The sequence below is a fragment of the Amblyomma maculatum genome, chromosome 11 (genome assembly GCF_055883805.1).
Source record: "Amblyomma maculatum isolate TAMU_Amacu chromosome 11, ASM5588380v1, whole genome shotgun sequence".
Lineage (NCBI taxonomy): Eukaryota > Metazoa > Arthropoda > Arachnida > Ixodida > Ixodidae > Amblyomma > Amblyomma maculatum.
Window position 1 is genome coordinate 84263618 of NC_139354.1, and position 21686 is coordinate 84285303.

At 42.8% G+C, this 21686-nt stretch overlaps 1 protein-coding gene across 1 annotated transcript in view; it reads right to left on the reverse strand.

Annotated features, from left to right (window-relative positions):
* Positions 1 to 21686, reverse strand: part of LOC146174291 (neprilysin-1-like) — a 118803-nt gene that overhangs the window by 77820 nt on the left and 19297 nt on the right. Inside the window, exons 4-9 of the mRNA XM_084585371.1 lie at positions 18747 to 18908; positions 15424 to 15498; positions 13178 to 13237; positions 11962 to 12005; positions 2608 to 2805; positions 1339 to 1425 (exon numbers count right to left, since the gene is read on the reverse strand). Coding sequence (XP_084441497.1) covers positions 1339 to 1425; positions 2608 to 2805; positions 11962 to 12005; positions 13178 to 13237; positions 15424 to 15498; positions 18747 to 18908 — 626 coding nt within the window. The remainder of the gene's footprint in view (positions 1 to 1338; positions 1426 to 2607; positions 2806 to 11961; positions 12006 to 13177; positions 13238 to 15423; positions 15499 to 18746; positions 18909 to 21686) is intronic.

A 21686-nucleotide genomic window follows, 5' to 3' on the forward strand; every position in this document is an offset into this window, starting at 1 on the left:
GTGGGGCACCCTGGGTAGCTACATCCATGAAGGATCCGATTCCATGTTTCCTCAATGACATTTTTGAGTAACAGTTAACGAGGGCTTTCGTCTGGATCACCCATGAGGACTGCTGCCGTTCAATGTAACCGCCGCTTGCGGCGGAGGCTAGCCTGGCACCGAATTTTTATCTGTTGTAGGCCGTCATTGCACACGCCACCGCTGGTGGTGGACGACGGCTGTTGTTGAGGCGCGCGTCTTTTTTTCCCTAGTCCTTTTCTTTCATCTCTATATTCTTTTCTGTCTGCACGAGGCAGCGGAGGTGGCTCAGCTACAGAGCCAGTATCAGGCCCGTGCATTTTTTTTTCTTCCTACAGCCACAACAACAACTGCCGTTCAATGTCGAGACCTGTTGAAATACGTTGGCACTGCCAGAGAGCGCAGCGCAGGTTATGTAGACAGATTAAGCACGTGGCTTCGGTGTAGCTGTGTTTAGTGACATCATGCCAGTCATGTGACTAGGCAGAGGCAAGCGCTTGGTTCATTTTTAGGTTTCAGCAGCAGCAGCGTATTTCGGTTGAATCTGCCTTATGGTTTTTCTGGTTAAATTACATGTCAATATGTTTACGTCCGATCAACTATATGCTAATGCACATTCAAATTCACGAATTCGGTGCCTTTTATAGTAAAGGCTAACCAAGTAAGATTTATCTTGTGGTCTGAACAAAACTTACCTGTGCATCGTTGTGAACGTTAAGCGCAGCACTTAAAAGTGTTCAGGGTTCAACGAAAATATATACAATTCCCCTCAATGCATTTCGTCCTAATAAACCATTCGCCCACCTTAAAAATGAACGCACTAAAGGGAAATCTCAAAAGCGCCACATTTATACAGCATTCTAGAGCACATAAGATAACGCAGCAATACATCTATAGCTAATCTTTCAAATGGCGTTGGTGACCGGCATATTTAACCAACGTCGGGTAGAGGCTTTTGTTATTCAGCAAATATGATGGGCTTAATCAGAGATGGCGCGGTGCCGTTAGCTGCCTTGACGATGTTGCCAAATGTTCACGGCGCAACGGCAGCTGTAGCCAAGGAGCGCTATGATGCAGCGTGTATTCTTTACACAAGGGGACGTCACATGTCCATTTTTTAAAGAATTGCTTCCCAAGTAAGCGAAGCAGCAGCCAAGAGGGCAGTTTGTACTCACCGTAGAAGCAGCGGGTATCCTGCCGCCTAAGGAATCGAACCTCATCACTAAGCCACAATCGCATCGTATTCCTTATATCACGTTACACGTACTTGCTAAAAAATAGGGAAGGTTCTGAAAGTGCCGAAATACTGAGCATACTTACGCTGGGTAATTTTTTTTCTAGAGCTTCAAACGTGGTTTTTTTGTACCGATCACTTATACTCATTGTTGCATTAGGAGGTGTTGTCAGCTGAAAACAACAGCAGTACTCAGACATGTTTCATGCGCATTTATTTCAATCTGCGATCATGTAGAAATAAACATGCACATCTAGAACATTTCTTCGGCGGGGCTGGGGTATTCTTTTATGCATTAATGTTATCTGAAGCCTGGTTCGACACTGAGAATGATGTGTTTCTTGTGCCTGAATACAGATCGTATGTCGTACATCGCACTGATTAACGAAGTAGTGAAGTTTGTGCTTTGACTTTGACTAACATCAATTGTCAACTGCAGCCACCCATGTGTATTGTGATACCAGATTAAGAAACTGTGATGCTGAGGTCGAGTTCAATGCTTTTTCCGCTTTGATATCGCCAATTCGAGGAAGACTGATGCCCGTTTCTTTTGTTTTCTTTTTTTTATTTTGGAATATATTCTGACATTTGGAACAAACCAAACATATATTAGGTGGCGATTTTAGCATAAAATGTCTTGCTGATAATGTGTTAAAGAAAAGTTTCGAAACTATATTAAACAGCAACTTATGTATCAATGTTACAGCTTCACCCACAAAAAATTACTACACTGATTATGCTTATCAAAAAATGTTGAAAAGCCACGTTTGAAATATTGGGTCACTAATTATGCGCTTAATGATCAATTAGATAATTTATCGATTGCCACCTAGCCAACCCTGAAACGAGACCCAGGAAAAGATGCCTCAAAGATTGAGTACAAAAGGTTAAGGAAATCAACGACTAGTTTCGGTGGATTTCAACTTGATTCCTGTTTGCGGGAAAGCTGTTGATTGCTCACTACATCCGGTGCACAATATGATTCTTTATTCACTCTGCAAGCACCTTAGAGTATGGAGTTCCAACTGTACCTTTCTTTATTATTAAAATCCGTAAGAATATAATAAACACCTCGACGCCATCGTTTTTTGAGGCTCACATGGCACCACCTATCACTGCCTTCCCAACATACATGTTGTCAAAGATGCATTAAGAGTAGCTACTAAAATATACCGAGTCGCCTGCGAATTTTCTTTGCTCATATAGGAAACAAAACATCATAGCCATCATATCACAAATGAATAGGTTGTGAAGGCTCTCAGAGTCAGTTTATTTTGTGCTGTTATAAATCTATCTTCCTGCGTTTTCTGCTATGCCCCCATAACGCGTTGCCTCTCAGATTGTTCAAAACTCACCTTGGCCAGCTCTGACTCAAACTTGAAGATCCGCTCGGCAGCAGCCAAACATTCCGTTATTGTGGCGACGGGATTCAAGATCAACGCAGCCGTTGCTATGAAAAGCACATAGCTTTTTGTAATCTGCCGATTACGCTCAGTCGCATTCGCATTGACCAACTGCTCTCTTCCCAAGATATCGAATGGCATTTCATCTAGCTGAAAAATGCGAAGCACATCAGCATGAAATCAGTGCACTACCGATTTTGAACTCCTTATAAGAACACATGTTGTGATTTTGATAATGTTTACAAAGTCATGGGAACTTTTATGCGGTCATACTTCCAACTTCCTGACCAAAATGAAATGCACTTCGTTTTAATATGTCTTCTCGCATCCTGCTTTATATCCTAAAATTATGTAGCGGGAGACATTATTGACTAAATTATTCCTTTTCTCAAAATTAATGAAACGCCATACTCTAGCGACAGTGACTTAAACAAAATGATTTTTATATTCAGCCGCATCCACTATATCTGTAGAAAATATGAAATAATAACAAACAGCTACCCAAATTACTGGTCATTTTTATGTTGCACAAAATATCACGAGCCACATTAAGAAGATTATATGTGAGCGCTGAATGGCAATGACTCTCCGAAAACAAGCTCCAAGAGGGGAGAACAAAATGGATGCGAAGTATTCTATTTTAACTTTCCACAAGTTCCGCTCTTTGTGGTGCATTTGTCTGCCGTGAGTCTGCATCTTCCACTTTACCTTGCTTTGAACTCTGCCCTGTTCTGCAAGCCGCTAACTACGCAGGTTCCGCAACCGCTGGCCAGCGTCGCAATAATTCCTCCCTTTGCCTTTATCTCCTAAATTTTGGACATATATTGCCCACTTTATTTAGGGCGATGAAATTTGAAACATTGCTTATGTGACTTATACATCGCCTTCCATCTTTCTCCGCATGGTATCTTCCGGAGAGCTATAAACGCTATGAAACTATGAAGTTAATGACATTCTAGTTGAAAACAAGAAGACGTGGGCATGGTCGGGGTATGTAGTGCGAAGAGTAGATAACGGAAGCTTGCGAAGGGTAAAAAATTTGATTCCAAGGGAAGGGACGCGTACCAGGGGAAGGCAGAAAGTTGGGTGAGCGGGAGGTTAGGAAGCTCACAGCAGCCAGATTTTTGCAGCTAGCATAAAACCAAGTTAGTTAGAGCAATGCGGGAGATACCCACGCCCTTCGGTGGATATAATACGGCTGATAATAATGATATTCCGAACTTCTCTTCATCGAAACCTCCTGTGTATTGGCAGCAGGCATGGCGTAATGTTTACAGGGATCATGCCTGAACCTAGATCAGCTGGTTATCGCTTACACTCATGTGCAGAGCCATGCGCAATATTTAATTACATGGTGAAGGTTTCGCGGTAACTGTAGTTTTGGAATTTTCAGGCCCGCTTGATCACTTTTTAGGCACTGGGTGTCTCATGGGAAGAAGTAGAGGTAAGATATAGGAAGAGGTAAGTCTGCATAGCTGGCGCATGTTCATTTCTGTGAAGATTTGGTAGCGGCTTGAGATGCGCGTGATATGTGTCGTAGCGTTTTTCAGATTTCAGAACAGCGTTCCTGCATTGGGATTGGTACTATATTGTTTGAAATTGAGAGGCCTAGGACTGTGACGTTCTTTACCGTTTGGGTTGGGTTCCATCTGGGATGATGCGAACGAGAATCTTCTTTAGGATATATAATTGAATGTTTCGACTTGGATACCGAGGAGCGGAGGCCCGTACTTTCGGCGTCAGCGGGTGCAGTATCAGCAGCTTGCTGCAGACTGCACTTGATCTCAGCATGCCTAGCTCTTTTAAACCCCACTGTGATATTGCCGGTGTTCAGGGAATACTGAAGCGCCGTCATTATTTCCATTTCATAAATTTATTTTTTTATTATTTTATGAGGGTACTTCACACTCAGAAGAGCTACTCTAAGTACGCTTAAAGGGCCAATACTGCCACCTTTCTGTGAAATAAACGTGCAGCAACTACTAGTTTGTCGGTCACTATGCCTTGCTGTTAAAACCACTGCTATAATTCCACTCCCCAAACGATCCGCGCTTCCTTCTCCGGGAGTACACGATGGTAGATGGCTGTAGGCTGAAATCACTCGGAGGTGGCCTCGTTTCCGATATGTATATCCGCGCTCCGGGTGTCCAACATGCAGATGGGAAAATGGTGTGCCTACATTCACCATTGGTTGCCTGACTTCCTAGCACTGGCAGCTAGAATAATCCGGCATTTGCTGGTCACTTGGTTTTCACAGAGAAATCCTGATTTTTATATTTTCTAGGCACAGGGACCATGTCATCGCTATCCCTTGGAGTAATAAAACCAGCAAGCAATCTCACTCTGATTTAACCATTCCTTTATCCGTTATTGCGTGCCCCTCTGATACCACGGGTAAATAAATGTCGTTATAAAAACAACCAGCGCAACTGTTTGACATGCCGCTGCTCCCGAGAAACACTCATTCGGGGCGCAGTCGCATCCGGTGTAATGTTAGGTGTGATACACTTCACACGAAGTGGCCTTCGCCCTTATACATAGCATTCATTGATTACGAAAAAGCATTTGACTCAGTTGAAACCTCGGCGGTGATGCAGGCATTGCGAAATCAGGGGGTAGACGAGCCGTACGCGAAAGTGCTGGAAGATATATATAGTGGCTGCACAGCAACAATAGTTCTGCATAAAGAAAGTAACAAAATTCCCATAAAGAAAGGTGTTAGGCAAGGAGACACAATCTCCCCAGTACTATTCACAGCTTGTTTAGAGGAAGTATTCAGAGACTTGGAATGGGAGCAGTTAGGGATAAGGCTAGATGGAGAATACCTCAGTAATCTGCGATTTGCTGATGACATTGCCTTGCTAAGCAACTCGGGAGATGAACTGCAAATAATGATTGATGACCTAGACAGGAAAAGTAGAAAGGTAGGCTTGAAAATCAATATGCAGAAGACTAAGGTAATGTTCAGCAGCCTCGGGAAGGAACAGGAGTTTACATTAGGTAGCGAAATACTGGAAGTAGTAGGCGAATATATCTACTTAGGACAGGTAGTAACCGCAGATCCGGACCATGAAAAGGAAATAACAAGAAGAATAAGATTGGGATGGAGCGCATTTGGCAAGCACTCGCAGATTATGACTAGCAACTTACCGGTATCGCTCAAGAGGAAAGTATACAACAGTTGCATCTTGCCTGTACTCACCTATGGGGCTGAAACGTGGAGGCTAACCAAGAGAGTTCTACTTAAGTTGAGGACAACCCAGAGGGCTATGGAACGAAAAATGGTAGGGGTAACATTAAGAGATAGAAAGCGTGCAGAGTGGGTCAGAGAAATAACTCAAGTTAATGACATTCTAGCGGAAATTAAGAAGAAGAAATGGACATGGGCAGGACATGTAGTGCGAAGAGAGGATAACCGATGGTCGCTGAGGGTAACAAACTGGATTCCAAGGGAAGGAAAGCGTAGCAGGGGGCGGCAGAAAGTTAGGTGGACGGATGAGATTAAGAAGTTCGCAGGGGTCAAGTGGATGCAGCTAGCACAGAACCGGGTTAAGTGGAGAGATATGGGAGAGGCCTTCGCCCTGCAGTGGGTATAATCAGGCTGATGATGATGATGATGATGATGATGACTTCACACGAATTACCCCGTGCGCCCTTGTAAACGCCCTTGAATATCCCCGCCAGTTCGCATTCACGTTTACAGTGGTGGATATCAGTGCTGTGATCAGGCGGTGACTACCCATTTTTCAATTTATGATAATCTTTTTTTTAAGCCATTTGCAAGGTATTTGTTAGTGGTTTGGGAGATGTCGACATCTTCTCCTGGCCAGGGGAGCCCCCTTGGTCAGCCAGCTCTCCCCCAGACCAACTACCTCTGGACGCCCATTTTCAGGGTGGCATCAACAGCACTGCTGTCGCGCACGCGCCATCGGGTGAAGGCCTCATAAAGCTGCATAACCAGGATGCAATGGGGACTTCGGAGAAAGAGTTCACGTCCGTATTTATGCACATTACTGACGTTCGCCAGTTCAGCCGAGGATGTGTTTTGTTCAGATCGCGAACCAGATCTACATGAAGGATCGCCAGAGATGTCCTGTATCTGTAAATATCGTGTTGAGTGCTTTTATTCTCCCTCATTTAGCATGCTCTAAAGGACTGCTCTAAAGAAACCACATGTCCATCTGAGTTAATGTGTGGGCCCGGCTCTTCACGTTGATGACTTTACTTTATGGCCGCTGTAATGCCGTAATTATTGGAGATTTGGCCATAGCGCAAATGCCTGCAAATCAAGTTCTAGGTGATCTGCGCGCGGTACGGACGATAACCGAGACGAGATTAGAAAACAAAAATTAGGCATGTTGCTGATTTAATGGGGGCTGCACTGCACTAGAACTACACCCCGGTAACGCAAGCGTAGCTGCGCGGCAGACTGCAGTGGCCGATTCCAGTCTGTCTACTACTATAGCAGCAACGGTAGAAAAGTCTGCGGCGAATTTTTGTGGAATCTCTGGCCGCATGCAATGCACAACTAATGGTTTTACATTTTTCCCCTCTTATGCTAGATCCTAATGCCTCTGAGGTGTCTGTGGCGGATGCCGCTGCTCCTCTCAATCAGTTTCTTTGGTACACAAGCAAAAAACAGCCCATTTCCAATTTGTGCCTCAGTAGCCTCGACCTGTGCAATCGATAGGTGTGGTGACATGATGGAGCTGTATGCTCGAGGTCAAAGCAACCACACCCATCGGTTGCTTTGCTCAAAATATTAGCCGGTCTCCTCTGGCCCTAGCTGGATCTCCTCGGCCTCGATTTAAATAAAAAGCATAATTTTGATATATGTAAAGCACAGCATTTTTCACAAGACAGTTGCTGCCGCAATATTGTGCAAAATAACATCTAGCAATAGAGTAAGAACCCCTGGCCATAAATCTAGAAGAAAGAAACAAAAATAAGAAAATTATTGAATGCTGAGTGCATAACTCAACGATCGCCTCTCCTTCCATTTAGCAATAGTCAGTTTGAATATAAATATATAGACTATGTCGTGTGATGAGTTTTTTATGTGAACCTAATGCGGGTTCTTTGTGCGAGTGCTGGGTGTGGACACATGAGTGTTGTCGCCTTGCGACACGTTGGTGCTAGGTCGGAGCATATATTCCGCATTTTTTTGCTTTTATGTCTTTTAAATCATTCGTCTTTTCAATCGTTATTTTCATTTTTACTTGCTGTTTTATTGTTTCACTTTTTTAATTTTGTATTTTTTTGCTGTAGATGTATGTGTGTGCCCGTGTTTTCTTGCTCTCTTGTTAGTCAACTCGCCCAAGTATCGTATTTGCCAAGTTCTTTTGTTGCATGGGTGTCGGCCTACCTGGTGGACTAAGAAATTTTATTGGTGCCAGCGTGGGGTACCTTCACCCAAAATCTTACAAATCAGAGAGGGGCCACACGGTGGGCTTCTCTTCTCTGTGCTTTTTAATTTTTTTTTCAATTCTATTCTGACCTCACCTGATGGGACTATACGTGCATGCGGACGACATAGCTTTCTTTGCAGCTGGTGGTGACATAGTGTTACAGTCACACTTAAGTGCCCTTGATCAATGCTTATCAGATATTCACTAATACCTTAATGCACAAATCTGGGTACTGTTAGTTTTTCCCATTTCTCATCACGGTCACCAAATTAATCTTACTTATTTACCGGAATAACGTAACAACACAGGAGTTCTCACAAAGTATCACGGGATTACGTATGACAGCTACCTTTCTTGGCAGGCTCGTATATATGGAGAAATAGTTGCTGAGAAAGGAGTTCGTGTGGTTGCACTGCTGCGTAGGTTGAGCAACCCCCGTTACGGTATGCGCAGGCACGGCCTTCTTATGATTTACATGTTTATTCTTCCTCTTTTAAAATTTGGCTTTTTCCTCTTCTCTTGAGAAACTACATACAAACTGCGCCCTCTGTTATAAAAAGCCCCTCGCTTCTTTTCGCGCCTCCCTGAGTTTGTTGTCCAACAATGTTTTACATAATGAAGCGCGGTTGTTAGCCTTATCGAGAGGTTTCGCCTCCTGACGCTCCAATCCTTCTTAAAGGTTATGTGATTTGGAGCGGCATGTGTTCCAGTTAATTTTACTTAATCATCTAAAAAAGAAACTTTTGTATCAGGTTTTCCCGCCTTCAGGCACAGCAAATTCTTTTGCTTTATTTGCTTCTGATGCCACCAGATGTGCACATACTTGAAATTGTTCTTATGTGGTCAATGGCGTATTTGTGGGTAAACTGGTTGATGATATTTGCCCCCGAGAAGCCAAATTAATGCATTTGTGTTTGATAAACAGTATACCGCAAGACTACTTGCTGACAATTCCCTACCATGTTACCATTGCGACTGATACCTCGGTGTGTGAAGAAAAGGTCGATGTTGGTATTTTCTCTTAGACCCTCAACTGGTCTTTCTCTCTGTCTGCCATACTTCACCCCTATGTATTGGACTGAGTTCCAAGCGGTGGTTCGTGCTCTGTCCAAGATCCTAAGTTATTTTTCAATGTTTTAATAGTCAGTGACTCATTATCTTCTTGTAATCCACCATCCTCATCTGGTCGTAGTTATTTTGCACATTTAAGTTCATCCCTCCTCATTCCCAGTGGACTAGGAATGTTTGAATTCCTGGAAAGAAGGGCCTGCAATTCAATGCATCAGCTGATGATTTGGCCTCCCTTTCAACCCGTGCATTCATCATAGTTGCATAGTTTCGCACGTGTAATTTAATGCGTGATTTAGGAACCTCAGCGCTTAATTCTATGGATCAATTTCGACACCTTCTGTACCCCTGGATGAGTCAAGACTGGTTGTGTCGCTAGCCTGAGCTTTTCTTCACGCGATTTCGTATTCGTGTCCCGCAGCTACAATTGTACCTCTACAGGTTAGCTCTCGCAACCTCCCCTCTGTTCCCATATTGTGGTGAGCCAGAAACAACAGAGCATTTTTTTCTCTCTTTTGCCGCCGATACACATGCCTCAGGAGAGGGCTATTAGAAGTTCCATTACAGAAACTTAGTTTACGCAAGTCTTCTGTGATTTTCGGTCCCTCGGTGGTTCTATGCTGGACCGTCCAATCGATATGTAAACTCTACATAACAAAATTCTCTTCTGGGATTAAAACTTCCCTCATAGCCAACTGTTATAGCTCTCCATTAATAATTTTCGATATTCTCTTTTTGGTATTCTAATCTACGTTTTCCTCTCTCTTGTTCATTATATCGCGTATATTATTACTCAGTAAGCCTCGGTACCACCTTAAACCACCTGTCAGTGAAAATGAGTGGCTCATATTTCAGATATCTCATTTGTGCCGTATGCAATGACCAATTCCCCTTTTTAGGTGTGTGCCATTTTTTAGAGGAAAACAGTCATAAACAGCGTTTGCAAGGACAATCGAGAAGCTTTCCCGGTATACACAGTGGTGTAAGGCTGTCGGTTGACACCAGCCTTCGTTTTCAAGGCCCAACTAGCAGGTCGAGCTCTCAGCGGCTTCCTCTCCAGTTTGGTGGATCACGACATTAGCCCCGTCACTAAACGTGGGCCCTGCGTCGACGCCTCGAGGACGCCGACACGTGAAGCTGCTGCTACCCACTTTATATCGTCTACAGTGCAGGGACTCAATGGCGTCGGCGCTTCTCCAATTAACTCTGGCGTGTCACTATCGACCTCCTCCACCACCGATTTCCACCAGTTCCTTCCACCTCTGGTATTCATTCACATCTTCTTCGGCCAGATTTGAGACACTCACTCATTAGAACGAACGACATTACTTCATTGCCGCCTAGTCATGTTAAAACATTCATTACCAGCTATTACCACTTCATCACGAGGACTCGGCAGCACGCTTTGATTACAATATAAGCATGATGTGCGTGAGCGCTTTTAAGTGTTCACATGTTTCGGCTCGGTTGCGTCATGTATGAAGTGCCTATTCTTGTGCGTGAACTCCTAATCGGTGCAGTTGCTTTATAGCACGGTCGCGCAGAATCTACGTGTTACGCCATAGAAAGTAACAAGTAACACTCTGAATAGCGGAGAATGAGATTTGATGCATGATCACATGCAGCAAAACCACATGAAAGCATGCAGAGCTAAAGAAGTGAACTGCACAAGAAAAGAGTGCTTTTTCAATCTAGTGCCATTCTTGCGCATTCAACTGAAATTGAGGGGACCTACACTCGAAACGGAACATTTTCTGCCTCTTCTGCAGACGCGAGTCTGTAGAAAGACAAAGCGTGGTTGATGAGCAGCTTTCGTTAGGTCCGTATTCTGTACCCAGAAAACTGATAAACGCCGAACAAAAATTCATTTCGAGAGAACTGAAATCACTTTTTAGAACAGTCCACAAACTATTATAAATATTATAAAAAACTATTATAAAGTAACCGTCCACGAAAACGAGTAGGCCGACCTGTGTTCGATGCGTCACGTTGCGAGCGGAACTCTGTCGACCTGTGAGTGTGATGTTTTGCTTACGGGCAAGTGCTTGGGCTTGTGAACTAAGCGCTCGGCAAAGTGTGCTGCGTCCGAGCTCCATGATCGCTTTTAGTAAATGGTACATACGCTCTACACATAAAAAGTTCCATTTAATTGCAGACCCTGCAAGGTTTCTAATGCTCGGAATCGGGTTGATGTAAGCGTCCGAAATTCGACTGTTTCAAAGCAATTTATATTTTTTATGCCGTGTTGCGTATACGCATTTTACAGTGACCATGTTCTGGGAGTGTTCTCGACTTGAACACGTCGAAGTGGGCTGAACCTCTTTGAAAATTGTGGTATCAAAATACTCTCACTCGTCTAAGCCTAGTTGAGCCGCTTCATTCGAATGCAAGGAGATTATAGTATAAATATTTCCGCAAAGCATGCACAGAGAACAAATGCCTCCTTTTCATGCACTGCGGGGTGAACAAGAAAGAAATAGTAGGCTGAAAATTACATCAAAAAAAGAAAGTAAAAACTGAAAAAAAAAAGAACATGGCGCCTGTTTTGTTTCCCTTGTTGCCAGAACTTAAGAATAATTACAGTGGTCAGTGGATAAGGCTCTTAGTTAAAATTGTGGCTTTTGAATATAAGAGAGTAGGAGTCTAACACGAGCACAAACCAGAGCACGATATGTCTCTCTACTACGCATGACGTAGTAGAGAGGGATCCCATCTCAAGAATAGTATGACGGCAGATAAGAATCCGGTACAAGTGCAGCATGTCTTTAAATATTACGAGCAAGTCCCTGTCCAAGTTATGAAACAGGCCCTGCTAGTTAAAAAGGCATACCTCAATGATAAACCGTGATTTGTCTTTGATGTCTTGAGCAACGGCTGTGCAAAATACAGGCCACAGCGAAGTATTCGTGAGCAGCTCCCTATAATTCTTGTATGGAATTTGATCAGGCTGAACGACGGGCCATCTGCTAAAGCCTTGAGCAGAAAGCAGGTCTCCCCACACTCCGATCAATTGAAATTCCGTAAAATCTGCAAAAATAGATAAATATAGTTGTTTTCTTTTTGTTCAGTACTAGCAGATTCTAAAGATAGCGTTGAAGAAGGAGTGGTGGTCTCTTCCCGTAAGACCAGCTACTTGGTTCCCGACTTGCCATGTCATTAGCTTTGGCTCAGCTGTTTCTATGGAGGAGCGAAGAGGAGAGAATCCGCGCAAAGCAGTATATGGGAAACGCGAAGCGAATACATCATCGAGGAAATCCCGTTGGACTACAACGCCTACTTGTCAGCTTCTTATGCTCACGAGAAAGAACTAACAACGAAATGCACGTAATGATAAACAATCTACACATACTTTCATGCACAGAATCTTATTTCCTCCAGGGTTAATGCCTTCGTATGTGAAAACCTATAACCTCTCATCCCCTACAGTCACCGCCGTTCTAGTCCTGGGCAAAACGTCCAGGCTTGCGACCGGTTTGCTGGGCGTACAATAACATTTAGGCGACAGCTTATACAGCTAGTTCGGCTGTAAATACGTCGGCGCCGATCTTGTAATACCGCGTTTAGTCGGTTCTAAGCACTGTAATTTTTTTTTATTGCGATGCCAACATCAGCGGAACGGGGGGAAGAGGGATGTATTTGAAAAATCTAAATTACCCCTTCCCCCATTTTGGAGACAGTTTCTTGACAAAATGGGCAGAAAAAACTTTTATTTGGTAAAAAAAAACTTGGAAAACATCTGCTACAAGCGCGATTACATTTCGCTTGAAATTCATGATGTGTCAACTCGTTTAAACTCGTTCCAATGTTCGTTACGACTGTCAAACAGCTGACATCAAAAACAGTAACGCGGATCCGCTGATGCCTGCGGGAACCGGCCGAACTCAACCAAACGACCACAACTCGCACAGGCCCACGTCAAAACAGGCTGATATTATTATTGGTGTTGTTTTCGGCCGGTGTTTGGCGTTTTGTGCCCCCAGCTGTCAGGTAGCGTCGGAATGCAGCGACACAAAAAGCTGTAGGTCGCGCCAAGGATGCCGAAATACCTCGGGGCTTCGGGTATTCCAGCTCAACGACTTTGTAACCAAGGGCACTGGCAGCCTTGTCTGCGTGATATTCATCGAAGAAAAAATGATGCTTTGATTCGCATGCAAACTATTTATTTCCAAAGTTTTTTAGTGAAGTAAGGGAGATGGATTAGAAACAGCAGTGGGTGTCTAGAATCAGCGAAATTACAGTAGTTGTCACCACGTTTCGGAAATAATCGGGGACTGCGCGAAAAAGATATATCGCTGTAATTTGTGCTCATAGAGATTTATGGTTGGTTGTTGTGCGACGATCGATGATCGGTTGTTGAAATTATTGTAAATAAATAATTGTTTAATTAAAGGCATAAAGAATAAAAATTGGGAAAAGGGGGCCTCACAGGTGCCAACATGCTCACAATGAAGCGATGATGCTGATTAGGAAGAACTCAAGTCTGTAATAATTGATAAATTAATCAGTTAAAAATGGAGGCTGAAAAGTGTCGGAATGTTCAGAAGGAAAAGTCTCTGCTGATGCTAAGTATCAGTGCATAAAAATAAAAAGAAAACGAAAAGAAATCGCCCATTCATTGGAATCGCTATTGTGTCATACCCTTAACAGATATCAAGTGTTTTACGCGTTTTTTTTTCTGCCTTTTGAACAAACATCCAACCTGAATGTACAAATTTCCGTTCTGAGAGGTTTAAAAACCTCGTTAGACCTAAACAAGAACACATATAAGGGACCTGCAACAATATGACAGCAGTTTTCATATGTCTAGCAGTCTATGTCGTCTTTTTTGTGTTTTAGTGTACCGAGCAACATTAAAAACGTTCAACCGTTCTAACTAGCCGTTGCGGTTGCGGTCAACGCAGTGGCATCCTAATTGCGGCCGTCACGACCATCCTCCTCTCACTGATCACCGTTGTTACTCTTTCTTCCTTTGAAAAAGAGCAAAAACAACCATCGAAGATTGTGGTTGGTCGCGCACGTGTCACGTAGGTACGCTAATGGTCGATCCTTTGTGTTCCTTACTAAGCAATAAAATGCAATCGTTGTGTCAGTTTTCATTAGATATATTGTCACAGATTGTGCCTGCAATCATTATCACTTCCATTTGCTAAAGGATGAAGCCCGCCGATGCCATGATGAAATTTTAAGGCTTGGTGATTGTGGGTTGTTCAGTACGGAGACCAGTATTCACGAAGCTTTCATATCCAAACGTCACTGCGGCCACTCACCTCCTCGAAAAAGAACACATGCAAATTCAAGTCCCTCCTATACTCGTAACCAGACACCACCACGCATGCTCATATATTCTATTTTTTTCATATGAGCGTTTATTTGCTTTGTGGATGTTTAGTATTGGCGAAACCTTATAGTTTGTATTCCTAAAGCTTTCTTTTTCTCTATACATTGGTAAATTCGCACGGCAACGCTGTCACTGTTTTGCGCCGTAAATATTTCTCATTGCTCCGAAAGGATCGATAGCTGTGAATCAGCCATAGTCATTCATTCATATACTTACGACATGACATAATATAGTATCATTATCTTTATTTTCTCACATTTGTTAGCCTATAGCGATAGTCAAGCGGTTAGGGCGCTCCACAACTGAACCCTTGTACAATGAATAGAACCTTGGCCGCGGGGGCAGCTCTTCAATTAAGGCGGAAAGTAAGGCGCCCCTGTGCTTTGCGAAAACAGTGCAAGTTAACAACTCCAGGTGGTCGAGTGTTCCGGAGCATTTCATTACGGCTTCTCTCTGCCTGAGTCGCTTTGGGAACCTAAAATATACAGGCAACCTTTTTAATTATATCTAATTATTTTCTTATTGGAGCCCCATTGTGTTTACAAAACTATAATTTGCTATGGCCGCACACAGTATCAATTCCACTGATAAATCTAATACTCTCTAGAACAAAGCACGATCTTGTTTGAGTGAAAGCAAAGTGGGCTACAAATACTGTTTTCACGCCTCGGCTTCTTAAAGAGTAAACGGTACGAAAGTGTTTCTTTTAAACAAGTAATAAATTGGTGAATGTAGTTGTAGTAGGCGCAAAGGAATTTCTCAGTCCAATCATGTCTTATAGCATTAAATATTAAGTTATGTATAGTTAATACAAATGCTGAAGCATAAATCAAATACCACTTGTTTGATAGTACAAAATCAAATCGTATCATGCTAAATTACGGGATAGATTTTTGATATTCACATAAAAGAAGGAGGTAATCTAGATGAGAGCCCACTTACTGTTTTGCATACATGCCCTGTATAGGATTGCCGCCTTCTGAGTAATTTTGTAGGGCTCAGTGATGACATCTACACTCTCAATGAGGTCTGAAAAAAAAAAGAACCGGTAATTCGCTGGGCTTTGCTCCTAATCTACTGTTTAAAACACTTCACACGAGAACACGAGACTTCAAAATAAGGCATTGTGATTTACATCATAACAGAGAGAATAGTAATAGCAGGCGTTGATGGCATCGCATAAGAGTCAGTTTAGTGTGTGACGTAAAAATGAAATCTGCGTTACCTTACAACGCTAGCCTTAAAATTTCAATGTATTTTTTTGTGCAATTTCGTTTCGGGTTTTAGTCAGTGAGAATTAAGTGAGTCAGTCAGTGAGAACAAGAAGCGAGAATTAAGGACATAGTTTTCAGCGCAAAGGCACGCGGCCAAAGGAAGGAAGAAGAAGGAAGACTATAGGAACGAACACAGCGCTGACTCACAGTCAGCGCTGTGTTTGTCTCTATAATCTTTCTTCTTCTTCTTTCCTTTGGCCGCGTGCCTTTGCGCTGAAAACTATGTCCTTAAATCTAGAATGCTAACTAGCCCAACAACTAACTCTAAAGAAGTGAGAAATCGCGTTGTGAGTGGCTCGTCTATTAGAAGCTCACCGTGAGACCGGTCATGCAATCGGCCGTTGTAGTGGCAAGAGAGGTAGGCACCGCAAAATACCGCTCGTGTAAGACGGCTTGCATGTGCTAAAGATTGACTAATCCGTGAAACAGACCAACTACGTCTTAATTAGCGTATTGTGAATTATGTGCTGTTTGTGCATGAGGTGAATGAACAGCTCTCAGGGGCTGCCTCCAACTGTATACCAAATTCTTTACTAGTATGAGCGGCTTCCTTACGGCATTGGAAATCTCCCTCCGTAGTGCAGAACCTCAGGAACGTTCTTCTGAAATGTATCCCTGAGGTCGGATGTGGCTCCAGTAAAACGCACTATGCTAGTTAGTGCATTTGCACGACAAAATATTTAACACGCCAAAAGGATGCATAAAGGAAAATATAGAAGGACCAGCGTAAGTGGCAGGCTTGGTTCCCACTTCCGGCCGACTTCCTTCATTTAAATGGAGAAAAACCTTTGTCTTGTCCCTCGGGCTCGGCTTGGCAAGGTGGATAGCTCTTTCCTGTTTGTTTTTTGGTATGCGTGCTTTTGGCTGGTTGATTCTTCTTTCATGCAAGATGTTACATTGACAATGAAATGATTTATAACTGGTGTATAAATGAACTCTGGCAAAATCCAGTGCTACAGGATAAAAATGTGATGCTACGCACGGAAAACTAAAAATCGTTACTTTCGACTACACAACTTTAGTAGGGGGAATGATGTCTTTGTATTGAGCATTCGGAACAAAACAGGGAGCGTCCTAAGCAAGCAGGGGTACTTAGCTCAATTCGCAATGGAATTCTGGCGGTCTACTCCAGATTCCACCGAAACATGGCGAGTGCTGCTCCCTCAGACTGAATTTGTTCAGGCAGATTAAGCTATGCCTCTGTAGAGACAACTGTGCTTTCGTATTTCTAGATGCTTGAAATTTTCTCACGAGCAGTCTGGTACATTATCGTTGTAATAAAAAGCACCCATTTGCTTTAGGCAGGGTGAAATTCAGCATTAGCACGGCAAGTTTGTTTTTTCCGATTGTTCTGAAATGGTCCGAAAATTTGCGATTTTGCGGCCAGGCCGAAATTCCATACTTAGCGCAGCTACACCCAGATAGAAAGATGTGCTCACGAGATGCGCTCAAGATCCTTCTGGGTATGTGGCATGTGCTGCAGTGACCTAGATACATGGTATGTTACCACGCGAAGATTCTGAGTGGGGCACGTTTATTTTCTACCATAAGCAATAAACGTGAATGCCGCGTCATTCTGCGTGAGCTATTCATAAACTGTCCATCTACAGCGTGTTTGCGTAGTGTTAGCAACTGTGTAACACCAAATCACCACGAACTCTCTGGAAACAAATCTCCGTCGCCTGGCAACACGTATCGGAAACTTCTGCGTTAAAAATTGGCGTACTGATTGTCACAGACAGAACGAAAACACTATACCGGGAATGTTCTTCCGCTGCCTCTAGCTTAGATGCTCTATTGCTTTCTTCCGTGCGCCGTTCATGCGTGAATGTACAGAACCGTGTAAATCGGTAACATCCACTCTGCAGAGCTTCATGTGCGTTTGGTATAGTAAGGTGTGAGGCGAATAACCACCTTCCATATCCCGCTGTTGCAGCAGTAGCGTTGGTGATGTTTTGCGCCATCCATTCTGGCTTGAACGACACACAGACAGGATATAAAACGCGGGTGCACCTTCCGCATTCGAACTTCCGAGAACAGAAGCCTTATGTTTTTGTCTAATGCGTCAAATAACAAAATAAGAATATTAGGCAACTTCTAGCGAAAAGAGTTTTGCGTTTTGGACATATTGACTACCTTTCTTAAAAACGTGCTGAGCGGGAGGTTTCGACGTCCGAAAAAAGGGCACCGAAAGGTCATACTTTTAGGTTTCCCATGCCGCTCTTCGGGATAAATAACTCTGAAATTGAAATTAACTTCTAGGGATCAGTAGTGTCCAATAGAATTCCTGTTGCCATCGTTATTAGGCTGACGAGCATCTTGGGTTCTGATTTAAACAGTTTTCGAGCTTCATTTGACAGTTTAGCATAGCTCAAAACTAAGACGACAGGGTCCTTGTCGTTAGGACTCATAGAAAAAGGGTGTTACACCCGCGAACGAAGCACAAAGTTCTGCGTTTTTGTTTCAAGAAAGAAACTTGAATAGCATCGTTGTATAGGAACTGAAATGGCTAAGATTACTTTTCCGATGGTTTATCAAACTCCATCTCTCAAATTTCCTCATTCTGTTGAACGTTCGTACACCCGATAACACAACTGAAATTCTCAGCGGCTCCAAGAGATCTCGCAAGCACTCAATATAAAACACATTATAAGCTTGAAGTTACTTATCAAGCTCGCGTAACTCTGAATAAAAACAACAGATTAGTGTCTTCGAGCGTTGGTTTCTCTGAGGCTGGTAAATTCGGCAGGGGAGCAGTGACACTCACCGTTAATAACCTTACCTGCTCTGAAGTTCTGTCCCACGCGCTGCATGTGATGCTATACTTCCCCTTTTTAGAGAATATCACCTTTTCACCTATTTTGAAGAATTCTCTAAATAGCGCCTTTTTTGAGAGTACCTACCTTTTTTTTCACTTTTATTGCGTACAAAATATTGACAACTACTTGGGGACATATCACTACACGAGGCACAGAGAGTACTACATTAAAAGCACAAACATACCTTTCAATTCATACTCCACGCGCTCCTCCGTTTCTTCGAATGTCCCGTACGATTTCGCATCGGGTGGAATGGTATGATTAGCGATCCATCCGTCGCACACAAAGCTGAAGAAATCGTCACATGGCTGCACACTTTCGTTGATGCTGGCCTTGAGTAAAGCAGCTGGAAAGCGTCAAGCATATTATGAAAACAAAAGAAAAAGTGGGCAAACTTTTTGCAGACAGCTTTTTTTCATCATCTTCTCTAGACCTAAACCTGAATATAGGAAACCAAAAAGCTCCCGCTTAAAAATTATTAAGGCAGTGTGAGCACTAAATGATCAGTTCCAAGCTTCAAGTTATAATTTGACAAGAATACCTAAGAGACGTTGTCGGTTGGGAATCATTCTCGTATGCTAAAAAGCCTTAGAAATTGTTCAAGCACTGCACAAAAATTTGAAAAGTCCAGTAAGTTGCTCAGATGATTGTCGTGATCGAGAAATGTTCACTGTGGCCAGTGATAGCTACACGTAGTCAAAACTGTCAAAAGCTCCTTGCGTCATCGTTCTAAGGTAAACCGCCAGCTCCTTATTCAAAATGGTTAATTAACGGTTGAATTAAGAACTGGTCTATAGCAGTCCTTAAAAAAACAGTTTAAAAGCGGCACAGATTCTAGAATAGCAGCTTGGGCATGTTGGTTATGCATCTTGAGGTAACAGCGCGGAACGTGCACGGGAGCACAAGATTAGAAGACGACACAACGAGTGCTGACTTTCAACAACGTTTATTTTGGAAAACCCTCAACTTCTTATACCCTTACGCCACAGATCACGTACAAGTGACTTGCAAATTTCAGCATAGTTATAATAACAAACAATAAAACAAAACATAATAATAGATAAATAAATTCATGTGCCGCATAACCTTCTCTTGCACACAGAGTGGTACACTCTCTTAACACTCATTGAAAAGATTGCACATTCAGCAGCTCGATTTCTTTTTGTGCTAGCAGCAGGGACGGTTTGCTTACACATCGTTCCTGCAGTCTAGCTATCTCAGCGGCTTCAATTATCTCATGAACCAGCTGCTCAATATGTTTTGCTAGCACTTTACATTGTGTAAAATGCAAGTTTTCGGTTGCTGCTGCAAACACAGAAAGAAATCGTCCCGTCCCTGCTACTAACACAAAAAGAAATCGAGCTGCTGAATGTGCAATCTTTTCAATGAGTGTTCAGAGAGTGTACCACGCTGTGTGCAAGAGAAGGTTATGCGGCACGTGTATTTAATTATCTATTATTATGTTTTGTTTTGTTGTTTTTTATTATGGCTGTGCTGAAATGTGCAAGTCACTTGTACTTGATCTATGGCGTAAGGGTATAAGAAGTTGAGGGTTTTTCAAAATAAACGTTGTTGAAAGTCAGCGCTCGTTGTGTCGTCTTCTAGTCTTGTGCTGCCGTCCACGTTCCGCGCTGTTACCTCAAGACAAATTCTATGCTCTTCGTACTATTTGACTTCGCGGCTTCATTGAAACACTCTGGTCGGCTTATAAAATTTCATGCTTTATGTTAACTCTGCCCAACTACAGTAGGTACCGGAAGTTGCATGCAAATAGCGGGACCATAACTTCACCGAACTGGATCTAAATGACATCGTTGTCGCACACCTTAATGAAATTCGCAAGGAGCGTGATTTTATGTGCGCGGCCTACATTGCAGAACAGTACCAATAAGTTAGATGTCCCTGCGTCAGTTTCACGTCTCCTCCAAACAGAGTAGGAACTTGACTCTAAGCTTATGGGGAGCTCTCCAGCACCTGTAGCCTTCGGCTCTATAGTACGACGGCGCAGTTCAAAAAATTATAACCCAATTGGCTTAAAGCCTCAGACTTCTCACTGAGCGTTGAATGCTCTTCATGAGCACCCACCGTGATGTTTCGGCATTTAATGGTGCAAAAACCGAAAACGCCAAGGGTGTTGTGGTTCCTAACATAACAACTACAGGATACGCGTGCTTTTTCAGTTGAGAGAAATAATCAAGAGTAGTCTTCTCGGACTGGAAAAAAGAAACAGACAAAAATAAAAATAGACGATTTCACAAGTGTTTCTTAAGAGAAGAACGGCGAAAGTATACCCTTCCGCCCCTGTCACATGCCTATCATCGTCTGCCTCTTTCTCTTTGTTTCTTACCATTTCCTGTTATCCTGAAATTATAATGATCGCTTATCGCTAAGCATTTTCCAGTAGGTTGCAGTCATTCAAGTCGTCACTTGAGATATTGGTCGTTTCGTAGTCATGATGAGTCATACCTTGTCATTGTAGTCATAACCACTCATAGCTAGAAATGTTTCCTCCTTCCCTCAGTTGCAAGATGTTTGACATATTGATCGTTTTTGAGTCACTGGGAGTCAAGATATGCCATGCCTAGTCATTTTATGCATTAGCACTCAACAGTAAGCCTTTTTACTCATTTGCAATTAGTTGCGGCCGTTAAAAGTCGTATTTGGACATATTGGTCATTGCAAGTATTTTTTAGTTATTATTATACATTTTCAGTCATTAGCATTAGTCATCAACTCTATCGATATCTATTTTTAAATTTTATTCCTTCCCTATCACCACCAATTATTTCCATACTTCATCTCCTACCTTACAAGTCCGCTATTAGTGAGTGACACATCAGCTCACAAATGGGACGCACAGATTTTCGCTCCTTAAACCTTGAGAGCTTTCGCCTTAAAAAGCAAAACGCACCGCTATGTGATGACACGTGACTGGTGCTGCATCATGCCATGTTAAATGCCCCAAACTTATTCAACAGTTTCCCGAATTCACGAGCAATCTTGAGGCGTGCATGAGCACGGCCATCAAAGAAAATGGGGCATAGCCTTATAAGCTTGAAATGTGAAGGCAGACATCTACACCTAAACCATGGATCTTCTGGAAGTAAGCTACGGGGTAAAAATT